Source organism: Corvus brachyrhynchos, unplaced genomic scaffold (genome assembly GCF_000691975.1).
Source record: "Corvus brachyrhynchos isolate BGI_N302 unplaced genomic scaffold, ASM69197v1 scaffold262, whole genome shotgun sequence".
Taxonomy (NCBI): domain Eukaryota; kingdom Metazoa; phylum Chordata; class Aves; order Passeriformes; family Corvidae; genus Corvus; species Corvus brachyrhynchos.
Window position 1 is genome coordinate 1,583,325 of NW_008236626.1, and position 22,033 is coordinate 1,605,357.

General features: G+C 39.3%; 1 protein-coding gene across 1 annotated transcript in view; it reads left to right on the top strand.

Moving 5' to 3' along the window:
- TENM2 (teneurin transmembrane protein 2) overlaps positions 1-22,033 on the top strand; it is a 618,654-nt gene that overhangs the window by 155,144 nt on the left and 441,477 nt on the right. Inside the window, 1 exon segment of the mRNA XM_017726535.1 lies at positions 16,133-16,408. Coding sequence (XP_017582024.1) covers positions 16,133-16,408 — 276 coding nt within the window.

The following is a 22,033-nucleotide window of genomic DNA, read 5'->3' on the forward strand; positions in this document are numbered from 1 at the left end:
AGGGAAGTTGTAGCGGGTTCGGTTTGTAACCGGGCGGAAACACCAATTTTGTGTAGTGGTTTGGTCCAAAATACTCATTACTGTTTATCTTCTGTGAGATAAGAATTAGCAGAAATGCAAAGCAGGCACCAAACTTGAAAGAATATAAAGAAGTTTATTAACAGACCTAAAAGAGGAAGAAAAAAAAAAATTATACCACACCTTCAGAACTCTCCTCCTCCCTCCACCTTCCTCCCTTCTCCCACTGACAATGTAGAAAGACAACCCTTAAGATGTTCAGTCTGTTACCACTTCCATAATAACCTTGTTCAGTCCATTTAGAAAGAGAAGTCTCTTCTTGCTCGTGCTATGAAAACATTATCACAACGAGACAGCCGCCCACTTCCAAATAACTTTGTTTTCATTTAGGAAGAGGAGTCTCTCTGCCTGCGTGTGAGTCCTTTCCCCCGACTTGCAGCTTTTCCCGCAACTGCTTTCGAGGGTCCACTCTTGAAGTTTTTTGGGGTACAATTTTAAGGTTGAGCCGTTCAGAAACAAAAACAGAGGCCCTTCTCCTTCCCTGGGAGCAAAGGGTCTTCATCATCTTCATCGTTAGGACTATCTCTGGGAGCATCTCTAGGAACTGAGGTTTTCTCCTTTCCCATTTGGAGCAAAAGTCCTCATCAGGCGCTTTTGCTCACAAGTTGAATGCTCCACCCCCCATGCCTTCATGAAATTACAATGGGTTCTCTGATATATCATAGCTTCACAGCAGAATTTCAGCTTTAAGCATCTCCTCTTTTTCTTCCCTCAGGTTTTCAGCTCTTCACAGCACTAAAAGGGTTAATCTCACCTCGGCCTTGCAGCTGGAATGTCGCTTATCGCTGTTGGTCACCTGACCTCTGCCGGACAGCGGTGCCGCTTTGCTGAAATCTTGGCAGCACTGGAGGGGGAGGGGAGGCACTCCAGCTGCCCACAGCCCTGCTGGGGGGGGTTCCGTGGGTGGAACAGGGCCCATCAGCTCCAGGATTGCCGTGGCCCGGCCCCCCCCCGCCCCCGCACGGGCGGGCCCGCTGGTCCCCACACGAGGCCCGCAGCCACCTGTCCCAGCGCCGGAAACAAGAGAGAGCTTGGGGGCGAGTTTGTCTATTCTTAAGTGTGGATCACAGAGGCAGTCACAACTTTAAGTGGCTTAAAGAATTGTCCATATTCAAACTGGCCAGCTGATAGGTTCTATCAGGTCATGGGGAAAGCTGTAAGCACTCCTTTGCGAGAACATCACTTCTGAGACTATGCTTGCTAACCTATGACAGAAGTCTTGTTCCTTCAGGGGAACAGTAAGCTGTTGTTTCAGCTGTTGTGTTGGTGTCAAACCTGGGAAGCACAGAAAAGAAGTGGAAAGATGTTGATTTGTTGAACAGGCTTCCAGCACAACGATGACTGAAAAAAAATGGATAGAGATGATGATTGTTTAAGTGTCTATGTTACATGAAACTATGGTGCAGCAAGAAAAGGTTATTCTTGGAGAGAGGTTGAAGAGGGAAAAAGAAACAGCAACTTAGTCGCTCTTGCCAGATTTCTAACTACAATTGATAGATAACCAGTTATGTTTTGGAACCTTCATGAACAGTCATTCTAGAGGCTTCAAGAATTTAGCACTCTCGCCAAAGAAATCGAATTAATCCCTCACTTTAGCAATGCATTTATATTAGCCAGTGAATGAATGAAGTCAAAGGGCTAATAGATCTAGTGAGCAAAATACTTGCCTTTCAGCTGCAGGTCAAGCAGCAATTGCAGATCTCTGAGGAGCTCTTATCCCAGAGACAACTTGGTTTCCGTGTGCTGAAGTGACTGACAGAGTCAAGGGTGTGACTGGCAGCTGTGCTTGTTCACCTCATCAGAATACCTAATGCTGCTTGAAGCCCTATCCAAACATTTCACATCTTGTAATGAAAGCTCAGTAACTGTGGTGTAATCTCGTAAAATAACATTAGTTTATAGAAACATGTTTTATTTTAAGATAGTTATCATCAAAAAAAGTCTTTATTTTAGGCCCTAGTTCATTTTTGAAGTAAGTAACTTTGCACATATGTGTAATATTAATTGTGTAGGAATTGTGAGGGCTGCAGAAGGTCTTGTGAAGACTGAGTAATTCAGAATATTTTAGATGTCTTATTTGCCTTTTATTTGGCAATCCATCAACACTACACTGGAATAATACATGTGTGAAAATTAATACTTGGGTGCAACAGTTACTTCAGATATGTGCCAAGGTACATAGTTAGTTCTGCGTATGTTAATGATTCTTCACAAATATTCAAAATAGTTACAAACAGTTGTAATTAGGGCAAAAATTTGTAATTTACATAGGGCAGTCCATAATCAAAAATTGTAAAATGGGAGAATGCCTGTTAATAGTCATAAGCTTTGATTTCGTTTTCGGCTTTTTCAAGCACTTGCCCATTTTGCTCTACATTTGTTGCAATTCATGTTTTTGTATTTTGATGTAAATCTTCATTGCTTATCAGTGATTAGAGAAGCCAGTGCAGTGCATTAAGATGTCTGAGAAGAGCGCTCACCATGTAGCAGGGTCAGAACGTGTTTGCAATTTGCAAACAATAAGTAACAACAGTAAAAGTTTTTAATGAGAAACATTTCAGAGGGAAAAATAATGTCTGAGTGATCTCAGTGACTGAGGATTGAGAAGAGGCAGCGATGTTCTTTGTAGATGGAGGGCAATACCACATTGTGGCTTTTTCATCATCCTAAGCTTCTAAATCTCCCTTTCAGTCTTTTACTGCAAAATTAGACTTTAATGTTTCATTATTTACATGTAATATGAATTCAGCTCTTTTAATATTTAGTCTTCTCTCCATTTCATTGTTTTACTCTGTGCTTTTTATAGATATTAGCCTTTTATTTTTATTGGCAAAATAATAAAAAAAAAGAGTGCATTTTGAACACCACAAATTAAACTAATTTTTTACTGTTGCCTTTTACATCTTAATGATGTATGTATTATTGTATAAATCATGTGAATGGCTCATGTAGAACACTAATAATAGCACTTCCACTAACAGAAAAAAGCCAAGTTGTGAGTGGTGGATCTTGTATACTTTATGTATGATTATTTCATAGGGAGTAGAGACTAACAAAAGCCAGTAACGATGTATAATTTAATGCATACAGCATGGCTAGCAAATAAAGTGCCAGAAGTTGCATCTTAATTCAGGCAGATATTTTCCTTCTAAAAACCTCCACAAATACTACAAATGCAGGTTGTGAATATAACGTTGTGAATGTAACATTGTAGGGTAGCAATTTATTGCACCGTAGTTTTGTGTATGGCACTACTGATCAGCAGTTTCACTGTAGTGGGCTTAAAGCTCGACTTTTATTGGAATAGACATTTTGTGGAATAGCAATGACCAACAATTACATAGTTTTTGTCGTTTTCATGTGGGTATCATTTATTAACAGCAATATCCAAATTAGCATTTCAGAGGTTTTTCAGGCTAGATGGTTTTAACTGCTCCTTCTCACATGAAAGTCTTAATTTCCTTCACAGCACGGACCTATGAACTGTAGGAAATGACTGTGGGGGTCTGTACCTGATAAATCTGCCTACTAATGAGGGTCATAGCAATGTGGAATTCCTTGCGGTGGGAGCATCCTTGGCAGCCCCCTCTGGCCCCAAGGCGTGGCGTGTCCAGAGGGCAGAGCTGGGCAGGAGAGGCTCTGTGCCACCCGTGCAGGAGTTCTGCTGGAGCTCCTTGTGCCAATACCTGAAGGAAGGGAAGGTGCCAGGCTCCGAGCTGGAGTAGGGGCTCTGTGCCACCCGTGCAGGAGGGGCAGTTCTGCTGGAGCTCCTTGTGCCAATACCTGAGGGAAGGGAAGGTGCCAGGCTCCGAGCTGGAGTAGCCCAAGCCACAAGGGCTCACCCTTGTTCCTCGTGAAGCTCCACCAGGAAACAGCTGTTCCTGGCTGGCTGGGGATGGAGCTGCTGCTGCTCAGGCTCACAGAGGGGGCCTGGGGATGGGCACAGGACAGTGCCCAGCTCAGCACAAGCTCTTGTGGCTCTGGGAGCTCTCCTTTGTGGTCCTGTGTTACTGTGTCCATGCTAATGAACTAAAATGGACATCTCGGGTTTGACCTCCTTTAACAGGGTTAGATGCTGGGGCCTGTTCATGGCTTTGGAGTCAATCTTTGACATGTGTCACAGTTGTTAAGGTAGGTATTAATATAAAATATTACATTTGTGTAGCGTTCAACTTTCCTGTAGCTGTCTGTCAGAAAGTTCTGAAGTGGATTTCGTTAAAGACTCCCCGTCTCCTGAGGAAAAGGGGATAAGGCAGTGTGTCCCTGGACAGGATCTATGACTCATTATGTCAATCAAATTCCACTTCAGAGGGGAATAAAGAGATTTGTATCTCAAAGCTGTGCATAACGACTTCTTGGCTTTTCATTTCATATTTATGAGCGGTTTACTTTGAAGTGTTTATCAGGCAATACGCAGAAACATGAGAGAGCATTGCCTGAAACCATGTTCAAGTGTCTAATCTGTTAAATGCTTGCTGAGCAGGCTAGTTCATCAGTGCATGCAATGCAAAAAAGAGAGGAAAAAAATAAACTTTCTGGGGTTTTGAAGCAGAATCTTTATATTAACAATATAAAAAGGATTAATAATGCCAGGCATTTTGAAATAAATGTAATATATGAAACTTACAAAAGTTGGTTACGTTCTGTGTTAAGTAGATAAATAGTTCTTTGCTTGAAAGGAACCTTGACAGTACTTAATACCAAAACTATACAGTGCCACATCTGCTCTTAAGACAGGCGTATACGGTATCCACAGGATTCTCACTGCTAATTTTGAAGGCTTGAGGCATTCATAAAAGAAGGCTGGTGTAGGTTTCTTTTTCCCCTCTAAAAAGGGCATTTCCTGATAACAGGAATGTTAAAAGCTGATTAAAAAAAACAAAAAAAACCCCAAAGCAGTGGTATTAGTATGCAATGGAATCAAATTTTGAGCAGTATTACCCATTTGCTGTGTGCTGTGCCTGCAGTGGGACTCTGAAGAGGCAAGTATTGTTAAATAGGTCAAAAATTAAACCCCATAATTTTAGGTAAAATGGACACAAAATGGCAGTGTTTTTCTCATTTTCCTATAGCTACAGTGGGTTCGTTAGAAGAGACCATAATGCCTCCTGGTGCTTGTTCCAGTTTCCTATTCACAGATTTTCTGCTACCAGTGCACTCAAGTCAGATTGTACTAAATCTGGCTGGATGTGACTGGTCCAGGGAACCCTGTGAGGGGGAGGCACAGACACTGCAGCCCCAGCCTGCAAACCCCCCCAGCAGTTCTGATGTGCATGTGGGCAGGGCAGTGTTTACCTGGGTGAGCACTTCCTCAGGGCTTGTGGTCCATGCTGTCTGTGCATTTAATTTGGAAAGCACTTCACTTCCAAACTCATTTTCAAACATCTTCATACATATAAGTAATATTAAGAAGGGTCAACAGGAATATCATTAGTTTGGTGCTTGATTTTTACCAAAAATGCTTTAAACAAAAGAAGTATCTTTTCCACCTACAGAGAACATACTTGACTTTGAATGGCTTGATTTGTGGGTTCCTGCTTTGGACTTCTTAAAGTTATCCCTAAAATGACTTAGACACCACAGCTCAACTCAACTCTCAACTGTACACTTGTGATTATTTTAACTATAGATTTCTGCTTTGACTTTCCAGGTCAGAAATCCTTGGAAACTTTTGGATTGTTCACTTTTCTGGATTGAGGGTTCTTTCCTCAGGCTTTCCTGTTCAACGATGAAATGGCTCTCTCCTTGATTTTATTTCCATGCACATTGTTCACCAAATTCCCAGTTTAAAATGAACGAACAAACAAAAAAAAACTATGCAAAAAAAGACACCAAAGCCCTATAAAACTTATTCTGTGTTCAGTTCCCATAACAAAAGTAAGTTGTAGAAGAACTTCAATCCAAGGGTAGTTTTGTGACATGTATCCCTGTTCTCTGTTCTGAAGTCTTTAAAGAGATAACAAAAAAGAAAATAGAACAAGCAAATGCCTTTGAGAGCCACAAATCTGAAATTCAAATAGAGGTGTTGGCAAGCTTTAATATGCTTAGCCGAATCAGAGTTCATCAGTCTGAAAGTGATGGATAAATCTGTGAGTATCCAGAGCCTGTCATGGTGGCTTAAGCCACCTGAAGCCACCGGCCAGCTTAGCTCATGTGCCCTATCACACCGGTAATTAAGAACACATTTTTTTCCGATAAGACAGTGACTGCAAGGCCACAGGCAGGAGATGTCCAACAGTACCAGACAGTGCTGCTGTCAGTATTCACATCATGGGTAGAGAGTCTGGGAGCAGAATGGACAAACCCTCATCCAAGGCATCCTGTAAGCAGCAGAGAGGAGCGGGTTTTTCCCATCCGTATTCTCCAGTGCTGTCCTTACAGACTCCATACTGCCTTTCAAAGAAACCCTGATTTTAGGTTCAGAACTGCCTGTGAGTCCCATATTACCAAAAGGGAATTGCATGAACTAGCCTAAAATGCTTCTTTGCAAAATGTTGGTAGGCTAAAAAGTGTGAGCTAGTGGGAGGATTAATGAATAATCCAATCTAATCTCTCTCTTGTTAAATCCGAAGAGTTCTTTAATTGGAGTCTGCAGACTCAAAAATAATAATGATGATGATGATAAATAAAAAATAATGTAATCGTATGATACCTAGGCATACTTGACCTTTATCAGTGAGATGTGAATTTATCATTTCACCTGATCTGCAAGGCACTTATGAAGCAAGTAAAGGCACTTAGCAATTGAGATGACGTGTGTGTCAAAAATAGTCAGATAACACGGCCTACCCTGTAACTCTGTTTCAAACCAACTGAATTTTGGTCTGGTTTTGTAGTATTTGCTGGATTATCTTTTTAAAATAATGCCTCACAAAGATTTTGGGGTTAGGCTGAAATTTTTTTAATGCAGAACTAAGTGACAGACAAGTACGGTGTTTTTTTAATTACAGCTGGTTCTTGTGTAGAATATTTGATCTAGTGGGGGAAAATCATTCTTTTTAAAGTCAGTTTGTGAAAATCAGGGTCAACGTTTTCCCATACATACAAGATTATTTGACAAAATTGTTGTTCTAATTGAGATATCTTGATAGTTCCTCTTCAGAGAATTGCACGCTGCCACCTGTTAAGCTCAATGCAAAGTGATGGTAGGAGCTTGACTTGCTCTTTGGCACACTTGCATGTCCCTCTATTATTAACCAATAAAGTCAGTGCTGGCAGTCCTTCAAATCTTAGACAAAAGTGGAAGGGAAGGGACAACAGAAGTGCAGCAACTGGCCCTATTATTCCAATGGAGTTTTATAAAACAAAGATGTAGTTTCAGACAGCAAAATATTTGAATAAACAGAATCTATAACCTATTTACAACATAACACAAATCTTCTCTGATCATTGATGAAGGGAAAAGTAGTCTAAGTTAAAACACTTGTACTGAAATTCTAGACCACTGGAACGGAGAGAAGTGTAGATGAAATACAGAAACAGTTTGCAGTAACCAAGGGGAGCTGTGGTGCTGAGGTGGGAAAAGAACCTTGGAACAGCCCGTGCCTGCCAGCACCGCTGCCGAGTGCAACAGGCTGAAATCATGGTGTTGAACTTGGGTACACAGGGACCAGGAAAAGAAAATCAGAATAGCAGCATGTTGTGAGTGTGTGGAAAACACCACAAGGTAGGGAAGGAAAAGAGGTCCATGGGACCAGGTCATATTTCTTCCTTCCACAGTTCCTCAGATGCCTGGCCAGACCGGTGAGTTCCAGCAATGGAGCTGGTGGGTGTGCAGTGCTGTTGCCGTAGCCCTGCAGCTGCTGGATGTGCAGCAAGGCAATTCACTGCATTTCTTTGTGCAGTGTGCAAACAATAGTCATTGGTAGAATGAAAGAAATCCTGTATTAAGGGTGTGTATTTCATCTGTAGCAAAGTTCAGGACTGAGAGTGATCTAGATCGGTGCCAACTGATGCATTCATAATACCACAACTGACTGGCCAATGAAAATAATTAATTATTTAGCTAGGATTAAAAATGAAAAGCTGAAAGCAGTTTATAATTCAGTCAAATAAATACAGATGTTTCCTGATCTTCTTGTATAATGAAGGCAAGTGGTAAATAAAAGAAAATGTGGTTGTTAGTAGGTAAAGTTCTCAAAGAGCTTCATCTGTTTCTCTTGATACCTGATTGTAAGATATTTACCTTTTACTCTGAAATTATAGTGCTCAAATGATTCTAATTTCATTATTCTCTAAGTTTGGCATGAAGTTTATGTGGATTTTTTGAATATGCTTTTTCAGTTCATGTGGTTCTCAGTTTAAAATGTTTGATTTTTTTGGGAAGCTCTTAATTTTAGGTGTATTCTTTTCTCAGTCGTCAAAGTAATTCATATTGGTCTACTGATGGTGCTCCTAGTAGGATTAGAAATGCAGAGTTAAAGGCTGGCATCTCTGTCATTTCTAAAACTGTTAGGAGCAACAGCGTTCAGAATATAAACACATGTTCTCAGCCAAATAATGGTTTAAACTTTTTATTCTACTGTACAGGTTACGATTTACATTACCATTATTTCTAAGTGACATGGTATTTACAGTGAAGAAGCACCTTGTGACTAAAGAGCTGACAGCTGCTAGTGCTCAGAAATCTTTATATGTGCCTGGGGACCTTCATAAAATATAGAGTATCCGTGTTCCTAGCTTGTGAAGCAAGGTATAGAGAAACAATTAAGATTTTGTCTGTGTTGACAGCTGATTCAGGTTTTTTGAGAGTTCCCAATTAAACAGTTATGGAAGTATGAAAGCTTATTACCTGTGGCTTCCACTGTTTCTTGAGAGCACAGTTAATTTATCAAATCATGAACAGCAGTTTATTTTTTGTCACCTTTTAAATCTTGATTTAAGGGTATAAAAATAAGAAAAAGGCTTTTCATTAATTCAGCAAAGTATCAACAGCTCATTTATCCCCTGGTTGTTTACTACAGATTTTTGTAGAGCTTTTTCTTAATAATTGAACTCAGTTTAGTGTATCAGTGAAGATAAACAGCCATACAGTGATTTTATCAAAAAAGTACTTTATATGTGTGTGTATATATATAGTCAACTGGAAACCAAGGAGAGCTCACTGTCCTTTTCTGACATAACTGTAAAAACTTTAACTACAGGAGACCTAAATCTTTTGAGCTAGACTAGAATGAAAATGACCTTTTTTTAGCGGTGAAAACTTGTGACTTTGAGTTTTGTGGGACCATGGTGTAATTATTATACTGCTTTGTGCCAAATGAGCCTAAGTGTGCATTGCAAACATGGGTAGTCAATACAGATACTAATTGGTAGCTCTTCTCTATTGGGATTGCACTTCATACTTTCCTTATATTGTCTTTAAAACTTACTACTCTTCAAAGTTTGCATTTTCCATGGAGCTGCAGTTGTTATTCCTTCATAGGAAAATACTGTGCTTGTGTGACAGGAGATAGTATCAGGTGTTGAGCAGGTTAGTTAACATAAAAAAGCAAATTGAAAATCATTCTTTCTGTGTTCTTTATGCTAGCTATCACTTTAAGTACACAAAAATTCCTAATCTCTTCATGTGTTTCTGGGATGGATTTTATTTAGAAATTCACTATCTCTTAAAAGGGAACAGGCATTTAACAAAATTATTCCATAGTATGATCCATTTTGGGGCTCTAGCCCTTTTTCATAAGATTCTATTATAAAACTCCAAACAAACAAAAAAACCCAAACACCACCTCCAAAACCCACTATTACTTTGATGGCATTTGGACTGGAGATGGGGAATTTACAAGAACTTAATTACTTGCCATGAGGCTTCGCATTCTGTTCTTTCTCTGCTGCTTGTAAAGGAAAAAGTCACAGGAACTGAATTTCAGTGTCTTGGGGTTGTTTGGGTTTGTTTGGAGACTGGACAGGGAGTCTCTGACCTGTTCTAAGATGAGTGCTGGAGAAAATCCCTCACGTTGCCTTCAGTGACTGTTGTGTTGGTTAAACCAAAGTATCTCCATGCTTTGAATCGGAGATTCCACGTCTGGGAGTCTTTCCCCTCTATCTGTCTGTGCATCTCTGCTGAAATACAATAGAATTCCTGGGGTCTGAGTGCAGGAGTGCTGGAAGCTCTCAGGTGTGCCCAGGAGCTGCTGCCTGCTGCTGGCCTGAGGGTCAGCTCTGAGCAGGGCTTTCCCAGTGTTCTGCTGCCTGACAGGGAACAATAGGGGAGGCTCAGCCTGGAATTTTCTTTCTGCTGGCACTTAATCAGTGAGGAGGAGGAGAAGAAGTGTGTCCAGGGAGAGCACGGAGAGACAAAGCACAGAGGAGAGCAGAGCAATTGCTTACAGAATTGCGTACATCTGTCTCCTACAGGTTTGAGAATGGACAGTCAGTAGGAATAGCACATCCCTTTATAATAAATGAAACAGTACTTCCTTTACCATTCCTCAGAGCTTGGAAAAGTTGGAAAGATTGGCTAGGAAACTAAATTGTTAGCCTGAAGAGTTGCATTTCAATGTGGACTGTGTGGGGTAGATAATAGCCTTGTTTCCCACCTAGCTCCATCCTCTTGTCCTCTCAAATCTGATTTTGTCTTTAATCAACATCAGCACTTGAGGAGAAAGCAATAAATGCATACTTTCCCTAAGCCAGCATATCATCAAAATCAAGTTCATCACCCTAAGGTGATGCCAGAAGTACTGTGGGTGGGATAGAGTGGAAAAGGCCCTGACTCTGTGTAAGAACACTCAGCAGTAGCTGAAACCTCAGTCCCATACCAGCTGCAGTGAAGAAGATCAACAAAAGCCAAAAGCGTGGGCATCTCAGAGTCAGAAAGAAGCAAGGCAGATTATAAAGGACTATTAAAGAACGCTTCTGTCATTGATGGGAGAAGCTAGGAAATGAACTTTACATTCAAACCACGTGTTGCAATGTGCACAAACATTTCTGTTTGCTGCTCTAGTCAGTTCGCTGCAGAAGGGACCAAGGCAGACTGAATTTCTAAAGAATTGAGCAAAATAAAGTCTGCATCAGAGGTTTTTAAACCTCTTCCAGAGACCTCTTCTTTTAGACCTCTTCTTTTTTAGACCTCTTCCAGAGATTGGACCTAAATTGTGATACTCCTGCCAGCAAAATCATTATAGCTCTGAACATAACAAAAACTTGAAAAAGGATGGGATATCTTAAATAGATATATTTTTGTTATTCTTACTTTCTGTAATTGATTGTAGTAGCAAAGACTGTGAGTGATATTTATCCTTTTGATTTTAGACTTAGCCCAGTCTTGAACTTGATGTTGTGTTGAAGGCAAATTTATCTTATCTGTGCATTACTGGTTTCAAAAATCTTCTTCTGAGGCATCTTGTAGCAATCACAGCTGGATTAGATTAATCTTCAGAAAGGCAATTCATGCAGTTTGTAATGACCCAAATGAGACCTCTGCCTAGGGGTTAGGTGAAAGTAACCTTTGCTTAAATGGTGAGGCTTTCTAGGCTTAGCAGGGATAATGAGTACAGTAGTACATCATTGAATTCAACACATTTAATAGGTGTTTATATCCTAAATAACTGAAACAGTAAATTTCTGTACAAGGAAGTGCACTGAGGAGATAATAGAAGTAATGTCCTCATTTAAAGGAAAACATCTATTCTATTGAGAGACTATTCACAGCGTGTAGATTATGGGCAATGATGATCAAGTACATAACATTATATTACACTTCTAAACTAGAATACTGCTGATCTATTTTTGTATGAGAGATTATGTTCACCTTAAGGGAGCAGCTGGTTTTAACTGCCTTTCTTTAATGAAAATCATCTAGTGGTTTCTGCAGGTGGGGATGAAGGGACTGGGGATGGAGACCACTAAGTTCTGTTTCACATGAAAAAGGAGAAACCTTGTGACTTTCTATTTTTGGTTCTGTGTTCTTTAAGAGAAAGAAGTTTCTTTCTTTTCCATCAATAAGGATCTGATGTTATTTATCTCCTTTCACTTAGTGTCACCGGCAAGGTAGTAGATGCTACAAGAGTCTGAAAGAAAGTTTTCAGTGTGCAAGAATGGATTCTGCCTGCACATTTCAGCCCTGCTTTGCAAGTGACATCTCAGGGAAGTGCAGTTCAGTTCCTCTCAGCTCCATGCAAGCCCCAGGTGTAGAGGGCACTGTCTCACACTGCAAGAAGCCACCCTTGCCTGTCTGCTCGTGCTGGCAGTGCAGTTTGGCTCGTGGCCCAGTGTTCTCTCTGTGGACACACAGCAGAGCAGTCTGACTGGCCAGGGCATGGCAAACAGTGGGACTGCTGCCCCTCTGCCTTCACTTGTCCCCTATGAGGTCTTGCTGTGCCTGAGCTCCCAATATCACTTAGAGCTATAAGGATGGTTCTCCTTGAAGGAGACACTAAACCTTAACCCCAGGCCAGGCTGTGCCTGCGTTTCCTCACTCCGTAAGTGCTATAGTTTGTACTGGCACTGGGCAAGGAGGGCTGTGTTGTTCTTGCTGAACTTTGTCACCAGGATTCCACATGGAGTATTCTGGCAGGCTGAGTGGATATGAAATGACTGAGGTATTTTTTCATCTTTTGTGAGACTTCATCTTCAAAGTGCTAGTAGGGTGCCCAAAGGAGGGCAGCCAGGATGGGGAAGGGCTTTGAGGGGAAGCTAAGCTGTGTGAGGAGCCACTGAGGGCACTTGGTCTGTACAGCTGGAGAAGAGGACAATGAGGAGAGACCTCACTCAGAACACAGCAGGATACAGCTTTCTTGTGAGGGGAAGAGGAGGGGCAAACACTGATCTCTTCTCTCTGGTGACCAGTGACAGGACCCGTGGGAATGGCCTGAACTTGTGTCAGGGGAGGTTTAGGTTGGATATCAGGAAAAGATTCTTTACCCAGAGCATGGTTGGGCACAGGACCAGGCTCCTCAAGGAAGTGGCCACAGCACCAACCTGACAGAGTTCAAGAGGTGTTTGGACAATATTCTCAGGCACAAGGTGTGGTGGTTGGAATGTCCTGTGCAGGGCCAGGAGTTGGAATCTATGATCTGTGTGGGTCCCTTCCAATTCAGCATATTCTCTGATTCTGTGCATGCAGATTTTATTTATCCTCTGTGTGACTGTACAGGGATGGTCTACTGATGCCATTAATACGTTAATGGGCAATACTGGCTGAGTAAATGAGAGAGGAATATGTTAGTTGAAGCAGTTCATTGTTCAGGACATGTGGGCTGCTTCCTTTTAGGAAAACAAGGCATGTAGGAGAACATGGTCCAGATCAAGAAAAGGTCTAGAGAATATAACTGTAGTATTTCCATCTTCCTTTCCTCAGATTTGACAGTAAATTAAGGGTTTTGAAGGTATCAGGAATTATAAATATAGAGATACATTTCTATATATTTGGATGTAAAATACATATCTGAAAACCTATCCAAGGACAAGTTATTCTGCTGCTATATGCTGCCTTACAGAACAGTCTCAAATAATATTTTGCAGAAGCAAATGCCAAAAGTTAGTATATTAAACTAATTTAAAATCTACTAGAGAAGAACATGTCTTTACTAGACAGGGAAATTTCTAGAATATTTCATGTCTACCATCAGGTCATAAGACTATAAAGGGATTTCTGAGAAGCAGCGTAGAAAATCCTTTCCCAGAGGTTCAGGAGCTGATTCCATTTGTGCTCTTGATATGATCCACTTCTCAATTTTTTTAAATTTGGTCAGTTACTGAAAAATGCCAAGTTCCCAAATAATAAAACTCAAATGGGTGAATGAGTTTTGTGAATACTGTATTTCAGTGCCTTTACCATTTTCCTCAGACAAATAAAGTAAGAACAGGATGCTAATCAAAGTGAAATCATTTGGGCTTGTATGGGCTGTTAAAATCCACAGAATATCATCAAAATGTCTTACTGCGTATGTATAACAGCTTGATTAAGCTAATATAGTCATAATTTGTGTGTGTTTGTAGACATGCCACCAGCAAACAAGAAAATTTGAAAAACTTCATTTTCACAATGAGTTTAGCAATTTTAACATGTAGCTGAAGTCAACATGTACTCTACCTGGGGGTCAGGGGGCTACTAAGCTTCAGTTCAGTCCATTTTTTATATTTATTTTGGTTTGATTTTGACCTTTTTATTAATAAGTCTAAGGTTAATTTGCTAACATGTCTGAAGCAAAATTCTAATCAATCAAACTGTTTTTGTTAAATGTCTTCTACTAAAATTGCACATTATTAAAGTTTACATTTTCCTTAAAAGTAGCTTTATCTGTCATGCTAGAGCTCTTTACTTATTACAAAAAGAAAAGCAAAAAATCTCTAGACTGAAATGCACTTCAGAAGCTCGTTTTTAGGACTGTTGAGTTCCCTGATTTTGACTAAACCCCTAAATTTCTGATTGCTATGCTAAACATTAGAAGGCAGGTAAAATATGCTCCTAACTAGAAGGGTTCGGGTTAATTTGGTGTTGATGGAAGCGAGTTGGCTTTTTTAATGTCAGCCTTTTTATATTCTTTTTACCTCTTGCCACTAAATGCTTCATTTCTTGAGAAGCATTGTCTGGTGATAGTTCTTCACCTTGGGCTGTGGCCACTGTCTTGCTGCTGGCCTGTTTGCTGACCTCAGGGTGACAGAGCCACACCCAAGCCTGGTCATTGCTGGCTGAGGATGTAAGTCAGGCTTCCAGAAGAAATCCATCCCCTTCCTTTAACTGATGAGCTCTAGGAATAAATTTTAAGTGGGGCCCAGTTTTACTTTGTACATGTGTGCATACACCCCTTATCCAAAAAGTGCTTTGGCTGTTAGAGATGAGAGTGGAGAGAGCTGATACAGGAACGTGAACCAGATCGATTTAAAAGTCTGTGAGCTTTCCTGGCTAATCTGTGAAAGAAGTTCTAATTTTAAAAAAAAAAAAAAATCTAGTTACCTTCTTTATTAATAGAAGACACTTATTTGTGTGTTTTATTTAGTGTATGAACTTCCATTGTAGAGCTTCATTCTGAGAAATATATAAAGGAAGAAGAGAAAATATAAACTGATTTTGGATGAAGTAAGACTACTGTTTTAGAAACACAGACCCCAGATCTGGTTTCCCTGTGAATTAAGAAATTAATTAAATAATTGGCAGTTATATTGCCAGCAACTTCAGTCTGGTTTTTGTTTTTAGCCCAATGTAATGAAGCTCAAATTACTTTGCTTTATGAAATCTTTGAAAGACTTAGAGAGCAGTGAATATTTCCCTTTATTTTTTTACTGCCCTGTTACTATAGGAAACAAGTACATAAGCAGAAATCAGGCAGCAACTCTGGACTTTCTGAGAACCTTGGGGGACTCTGTGTGCTTTAAAAATGTATAAGATTTTTTCCACTGAGTCGTTATTAACTGCTAAAGGTCATGTGTTTTGACATTGTCTCAGAAAGTTTGCCTTTAAACCAAATGACCTCCTGATTTTGGTCTTGATGCGTTCTTTCTTCTGGAATACGGGAATAAAGGTAGAAAACAGTTACAATGTAAGGTCTGTCTTGGTTTCTTTAGCAGATATTAAATTACCAATTGCACCAAATGTAAATATAAAATTGGTGACAAAGTTTCATGTTACTTCACTGATGGATTTGCATTCTTGCTCTATCTCTGTGAAAGAGATGTGTATGTGAAAATGAGCTTCATTAAAATAATTTCTCTTTTTGAGTAATCGAATGCACAACTTCAAAGCTCATGGTCTGTCCTACAAATACAAGGTTAGATACACACTAAAGCAGGTCATGCCATTAGCACTTGTCATGAGGTTGATATTAATCACACACCTAAGTGATTAATTATTTGGGGTGAAAATAGTAACCTAAATTTTAGAGACCTTTCCTACCTTTGTTTTGTATATTTCATCCATTTTAGATACATTCAATATTTTTAAGGTTAAGTCTTGCTAGACCAGTGCACCAGAGATCTCTGTAAGTAATTCATTGGTATACAGCAGAACTGAGCAAAATTTAAAAGGTCTGGTATTTTCAAGCTGAAAATAAATCTCCTAGCTTTTAAATTACTTAAATTTTTTTTTTTTTTTTTTTGGTGTGTGTCCTGCTGGGAACAAACTTCACCCTCGCAGAACTAGGGATCTGTGAGCCCTCTCCCCACCGAAGCGGCTACTGCTCAGACATAGGAATTCTCCACCAAGGCTATTCCTTGAGCACGGGCTCTGACGCCGACTCGGACACCGAGGGAGGGATGTCTCCGGAGCACGCCATCAGGCTGTGGGGCAGAGGGATCAAATCCAGGAGAAGTTCCGGCCTGTCAAGCCGTGAGAACTCGGCTCTCACGCTTACCGACTCCGACAACGAGAATAAGTCAGACGAGGAGAATGGTAGGCCTTTTCCTTCTGTACATTCCTAACCTACAAGTGTGAGAATGTGAGCGTACTTAAAAACACATGAGTCTTCTTTTAAAGGTGAAGTTTGCACTTTCTCAGTTTGACTAAAGCTGGTTTTTAACGTGTTTTGGGTTTTTTTAGCATCACTATCAGGAAACTATTATATGTGCATCATATTATAGGTATTATGTTTGATCTTACAATTTACTTTTCATGCCATAATCTGTCACAGAAGTTTGTACTCCGAGTATCTTAAATTAAATTAATGATGAGAAGCAGAAAGAAATTTCCAAAGAGAAATAGTTTTTATATGTGATTTTTCTACACAGCTTGAAGTAATATTAATAATGCAGAATGTGCTGGTAGCTGTAACACTGATGCTAATTCGTAAAAATCAGATTTAATTTTATGTATTTTTTTCCATGGTTCTGGAGTTGTAAAAACAATTGTTTTGGTCTTTTATTACTGGTATTGGGGGGCTTTTAGAAAGCAAATCTATGCATCGGACTGAGGCACAACACTTGTGTTTAGTGCAGTTTATTAAGGTCACAGGAATGAGACTTTGGGCACAGCACCAATCAAGTGTGACCTTAGCACAGCTTGGCAGTGGTAGAGTCTGAGTTTCCTGTGTTCAGCACTGTCCTCTCAGGTGCACATAAACAGAGTCAAGTTCTTCATATAGATCACCTTAAAGTTCTTACCTGGGGAATTTTCTGCGCTCACATAGGTTTAAATTGAACTCAAGAGGGAAAACAGTAGAAAAGGATTTGCAGGAATTTGTCCTCTATCCTATAGGGTGATGAAAGTGCAAACTCAGTTTAGTTAAAATAGAAACTAGGGGGTTTGGATCTTCTCATCCTGAGGAGGTGAAGAGGAACCCTCCCTAAGATCATGCCCTCAGAGCAACTGTTCCAGCAGCTGATACCAGCCTGTGACATCAGCTCTCTGCTAAGCATATTGTGATAATATTCTGTTTGATACATGTTGGGTGCCACTCAGAAGAGGATTTTTGTAGGTGTTTATTTTGGGCTCCTCCTGTACTTACTGGCAGTTGTCTTGGTTTCAGCAAAGCGGGTGTGCCAGGCTCTGGAAACACAAGCAACTGCTTGTCAAAGCAAACAGGGCAAAACCAAATTACAGTTTATATAGATAGAAAGAACAGCAAAGTGCAATTATTTTGTTTGTAACACCAGTCTTTTTTGTTGTTGATTTAAATTGAATCTTCAAGTAATATATCCTCTCCATAGGCATAGCAGGATACATTTCTTCATCAAAACCAAGGAGGGAATGTGCATTTACTAATAATGGTTTGTACAAGGAAGTCCATATTTTAAAAAGAATCAGTGACTGGTTACTTGATTTTTCCTTTTAGTAATAACTTTCACAGCAAATATGACAACTTGTATTGATTTTAGTACAGTTTTGTTAAGGCTTCTGAGCATAATTTCAAATAAAAAACCTGACTAATAGAATTCTGCCGTTATGGAATGATTGGGCTTCAATGCTGTAGCAGGAATTCACTTCTCTGAAGGTGGTTGTCTCCATTTCAGTAGCAGCAGTGTGTCACACCTTTTGTCTAAGAAAACATAGTCTCAGAACCTACTTCTATACACACTGTCACAGACTGGTAAAAGAATGAGTCTGTTCACTTGTTTCTCATTGACCTCCCCTATAAGAAGTGAATTATTATGTAATTGAAAATACAGTGCAGTGAATCCATTTTGCATATTTCTAACAATGGTGTTATTAGGAGAAAGAAAAACACGATCAAACAGCAAGCAAGTAACAAACCAGGATGTGGAATTAATTTTGGGTTTCTGTGAGAAGGGTTTCTGTGTTGATTTAGAAGGTTTGGTTGATTTAAAAAAACATCATGTGAGCATGAAGCAACTGTTGTATACACAGAGGTGTTAACTTCAGTAAACTTTTTAGCCTTACTCTCTCACAAATCCTGGTTAGCTCAAAAATCAATGCTTCTTCACATCACTGATTTTATGAAGTTTTGGGATGCATTATCATATAGATTGACAGTTGCCCCACTGGTTCAGCACCACAGTGTGGACACTTACAAAGCCATCATTAATTTCTCACACTTGTGCCCAGCAGTGGTTTCCTACATAATAAACACTGTGTCCTTCAGAAGCAGATCAATAACCTGCTAGGTGCTCATCTTGAGAGGAAGTAACAAGAATCTATATTTCATGAGAAATTTGTGCTCTGATATGGTTTCATATTTTCAGGATACCAGCATAAAGCAAGACATTACTTGGTATGAGACTTTACCCATTTATGCCGAGCAATTTTAGAGGGAACTCATGATGCTTAGACCTCTCAATTTATTGAAAGTACTGTTAAAGCTTTTTTCCTGATACAGCTCAAGTGTTATGAAAGAGTAGTTCAACTCCAAAAGATGATTTTTTTTTTTCAAATATTGAGGTGCTATCACAATTTCAACTTAAAAAAACCCCCAACCAACCAAACAGACCATACCTCTCGCCTTTTTTTTGTATCAATAAATCTATTTTGTCATTTTTAGTACATCTCCAAGCAGCACAGAAGAAGCTTAATTTCTAAAAATTGCTCCCATTCAAATCCATTCACAAAGCTTGTGACTATTTTCTGTGCTTGTAGATTTCGTATGATTTAATTTTATCATAAACCAGAATGCTGTGAACCTTGAAATATTATCAGGCTTGGAATGCTTACAGATAAATTGAAATAATGGAAACTCATTAAGTTCCATGTTTTACTTGGTATACTGAAATTCTTCCGAACAAAACACCTACTGATATTTTAAAAACACTTTTATTTTCAGAAGTCTGATTAGGCTCTAAATTCTTACTGTATCTCGTAGCTTTTGCTACTGTCTAGATGTGGCCATCTCTTCTTTACACAAGTCAGTTGTGAATATGTAACATAAATCTGTCATCAGATTGTTACTCAACATGATGTACTGAGTTGTGAGATTTAAGTATATTAATCTTTTTGTGATTCATACAAATGTAAAAGGCCAGTTAGAAATACAATACCTCTGATGTCACGTGCCAGCTTTGTAGAGAGGATTACCTGTGGGGATGCAAGATGTGAGCTAGAGGGGATACACCACTGTTCCTGAATGCTTATTTTTTCTTTGATTAAATCTTGTAACTATTTATTCCAAAACATCATGGCTAACTTTTCAAAAGGAGGTTTTTCATCAGTTGCCATGTTCTTTCCTAAGCCTACAGTATTTCTATTTCCAGAGTAAAGCTTAGAGGCTGGTCATGTTTAGGTAGTGACCTTGAAGCAAGTACTCTTTCAGTTGGTTTTTGCTGTTCTTTTTTAAGTTGAACTGAAAATTATGTTCTTCTGAAAAATGTAAAACATTGTAAAATAAGGTAACTTTCAGTTTAAAAATCCATGAAAACAGAATGATCATAATTAAGGAGCACTTATGCACAGAATCCTTTTGCAACAGATCTGCAATTTTCTCTTTTCCTGGTCTCACTGTTATTGAATGACCAGTTGCAAGCTGTTAGGAAGGCAACGAAATTCAAGTGACATTAGGCAGATGGTAGTGAAAAGCTGAACAGACCAATAACAGAGAAGAGAAAAGGTAACCCTCAGTAGAGGAAAGGAGAATGGAAAAGTAGACTGTAAACTCAGGGCAAATCTTGGTTTGAGTGCTGAAATGAACTCACAGGCTCAAAGTGAACCCAGAAGGAGGGTTTTCAGTTTGATGTGAATCTAAATCCTGTTAATTAGCCTGTTGTCAAAGAGAAAATGTCTGGAATGGTGTTGGTGGCTTTTCTTTTCATGGTAGAATGTTGTTACCTTGACACTTTTAGTACTGTATGTAGTGTATATATTAGTATTGTATATAATGGATAGAGAATGTCACTGGTAGAATGGGACATAACATAAAATACTTACCATGAGATTTCTACTCTGATATTATAATATCAAAGACTTGAGATGTTTCTGTTTTACGTTTGTGTGTCAGAAAAGAAAAAAAAAGAGTGTCTTGAGAGAGGAGGAGAATTTCCAGGACGAAGCCATGTTATTAAAATAATGTCAGACCAAAACAAATATATTATCAAGGCATGCTTTTATCTTAGTAGCAGCAATTCTGAACTGAACAGCAAGACAGGAATGAATGAGGAGGAATAAAGCAATCCCAAACTTGAGCAGAGCAGGGGAGAGTTCAAGGTCATGCTGTGATGATCTGGGCACATGTTTGAAAGAAATCTACCCCAAAACACTGGTTGTGGCAGCTCTTTGCAGATAATGCCTACGAGAAGCAAATAATTTTGCTCATAAAGAACCATATCTGTGTCGATAGCCCAGCTTGGGAGGTGTGGGAAAGTGGTGCTTTATTGGCATCAACCTGGGGAGTCCTGACAGGGAATCCTGTAGGGCTGTGCACTCTCCTCACGTCACCTCCTTTTCTTCCTGGAGAAAATCTTCCATTCTTCACTGACTGTCCAGGTGTGACAATTCAAGTCAGGGGGAAGGGTGCTCTAGGAAGCTGCACTGATATTTTCAGGTTAATATCCATCAGTGTTTGCTATTTTAGACATACTGGTGACAATGACTTTTGTTGATTTTTCTGTGTTGCTTTGATGGTGCTTTTTATTGTAGTAATTAAAAGTTTGAATATCACACAGTACCTTGTGTGCATATCACTTACTAAATGAAAGAGTGCCATGAATAAAGAAAATAAAGTTGGAAAAATTATGAGGTAAAATATGAAAACCTGTATTTGTGTTGTACTTCTGATTGAATCTTATGAAAATTAGGTAAATTATATTTTTCTTTCTTTTTTTCCCTGCTATGAAGTTTTCAGTGGTGATTTCCTATAGTAATTTCCCAAATGGATATGTAAATCTTAAAATCAAGCCCCACCTCATAATTCAAATGACCTCATAGTTTATCATTGTTTCAATTTTATAAGCAGTATAATCTGAGCTTTTCCTGGGGTGTTGTTGAATAGCAAACTTAGAATTACAATAGAACAGAAAAGATGTTATTGCATCAGAGGAGTTTACTAAAAGGCACCAGACAGATGACAGCCGAGGAGTTTATTTTCTTACTTTTAGTGTTGTAATTTTGACATGTTGTTATCAATATTTCATTTTTTAAAATTTTTTTTCAGCTTTCTATTTCACACTTCATAATTTGCAGGAAAGATTATAGCAACACTATGGTTCTGCTCTTGAGACTATTTTGGGTTTGTTGTATGCATGCTAATGTCTCTGAGTTGTAAGGGAGTAGAAAGTAGACATTTTTTATGTTGTTGCTCCCAGAATTCTGTTTGGGTTAAACAAGTGGGAGATTAAGCTCACTTGATAAAGTTTCCCACTAAGAAATATTCACTTTCACCAGTAGAAAATACTTTCCTTGTTAAGAGGGAATGTGGTGATGCAGTTGGAGCAGATCTGTGTCATCTTTAACTGCATGTGTGTGAGAAATATAATATGGCCTCATAATTCTGGGATAGAGTATGGATGTTTTGGGTACAAGGAGCAGCAGGGAAGCTGGAGCCCCACTCTATATGTCATAGTGGAGTGCTGGTTTCTGCAGGTAGCACTGTCTGGGAATGCTGTGCCTGTTTCTCTCCCAGAGCAACCCAGGTAGCTT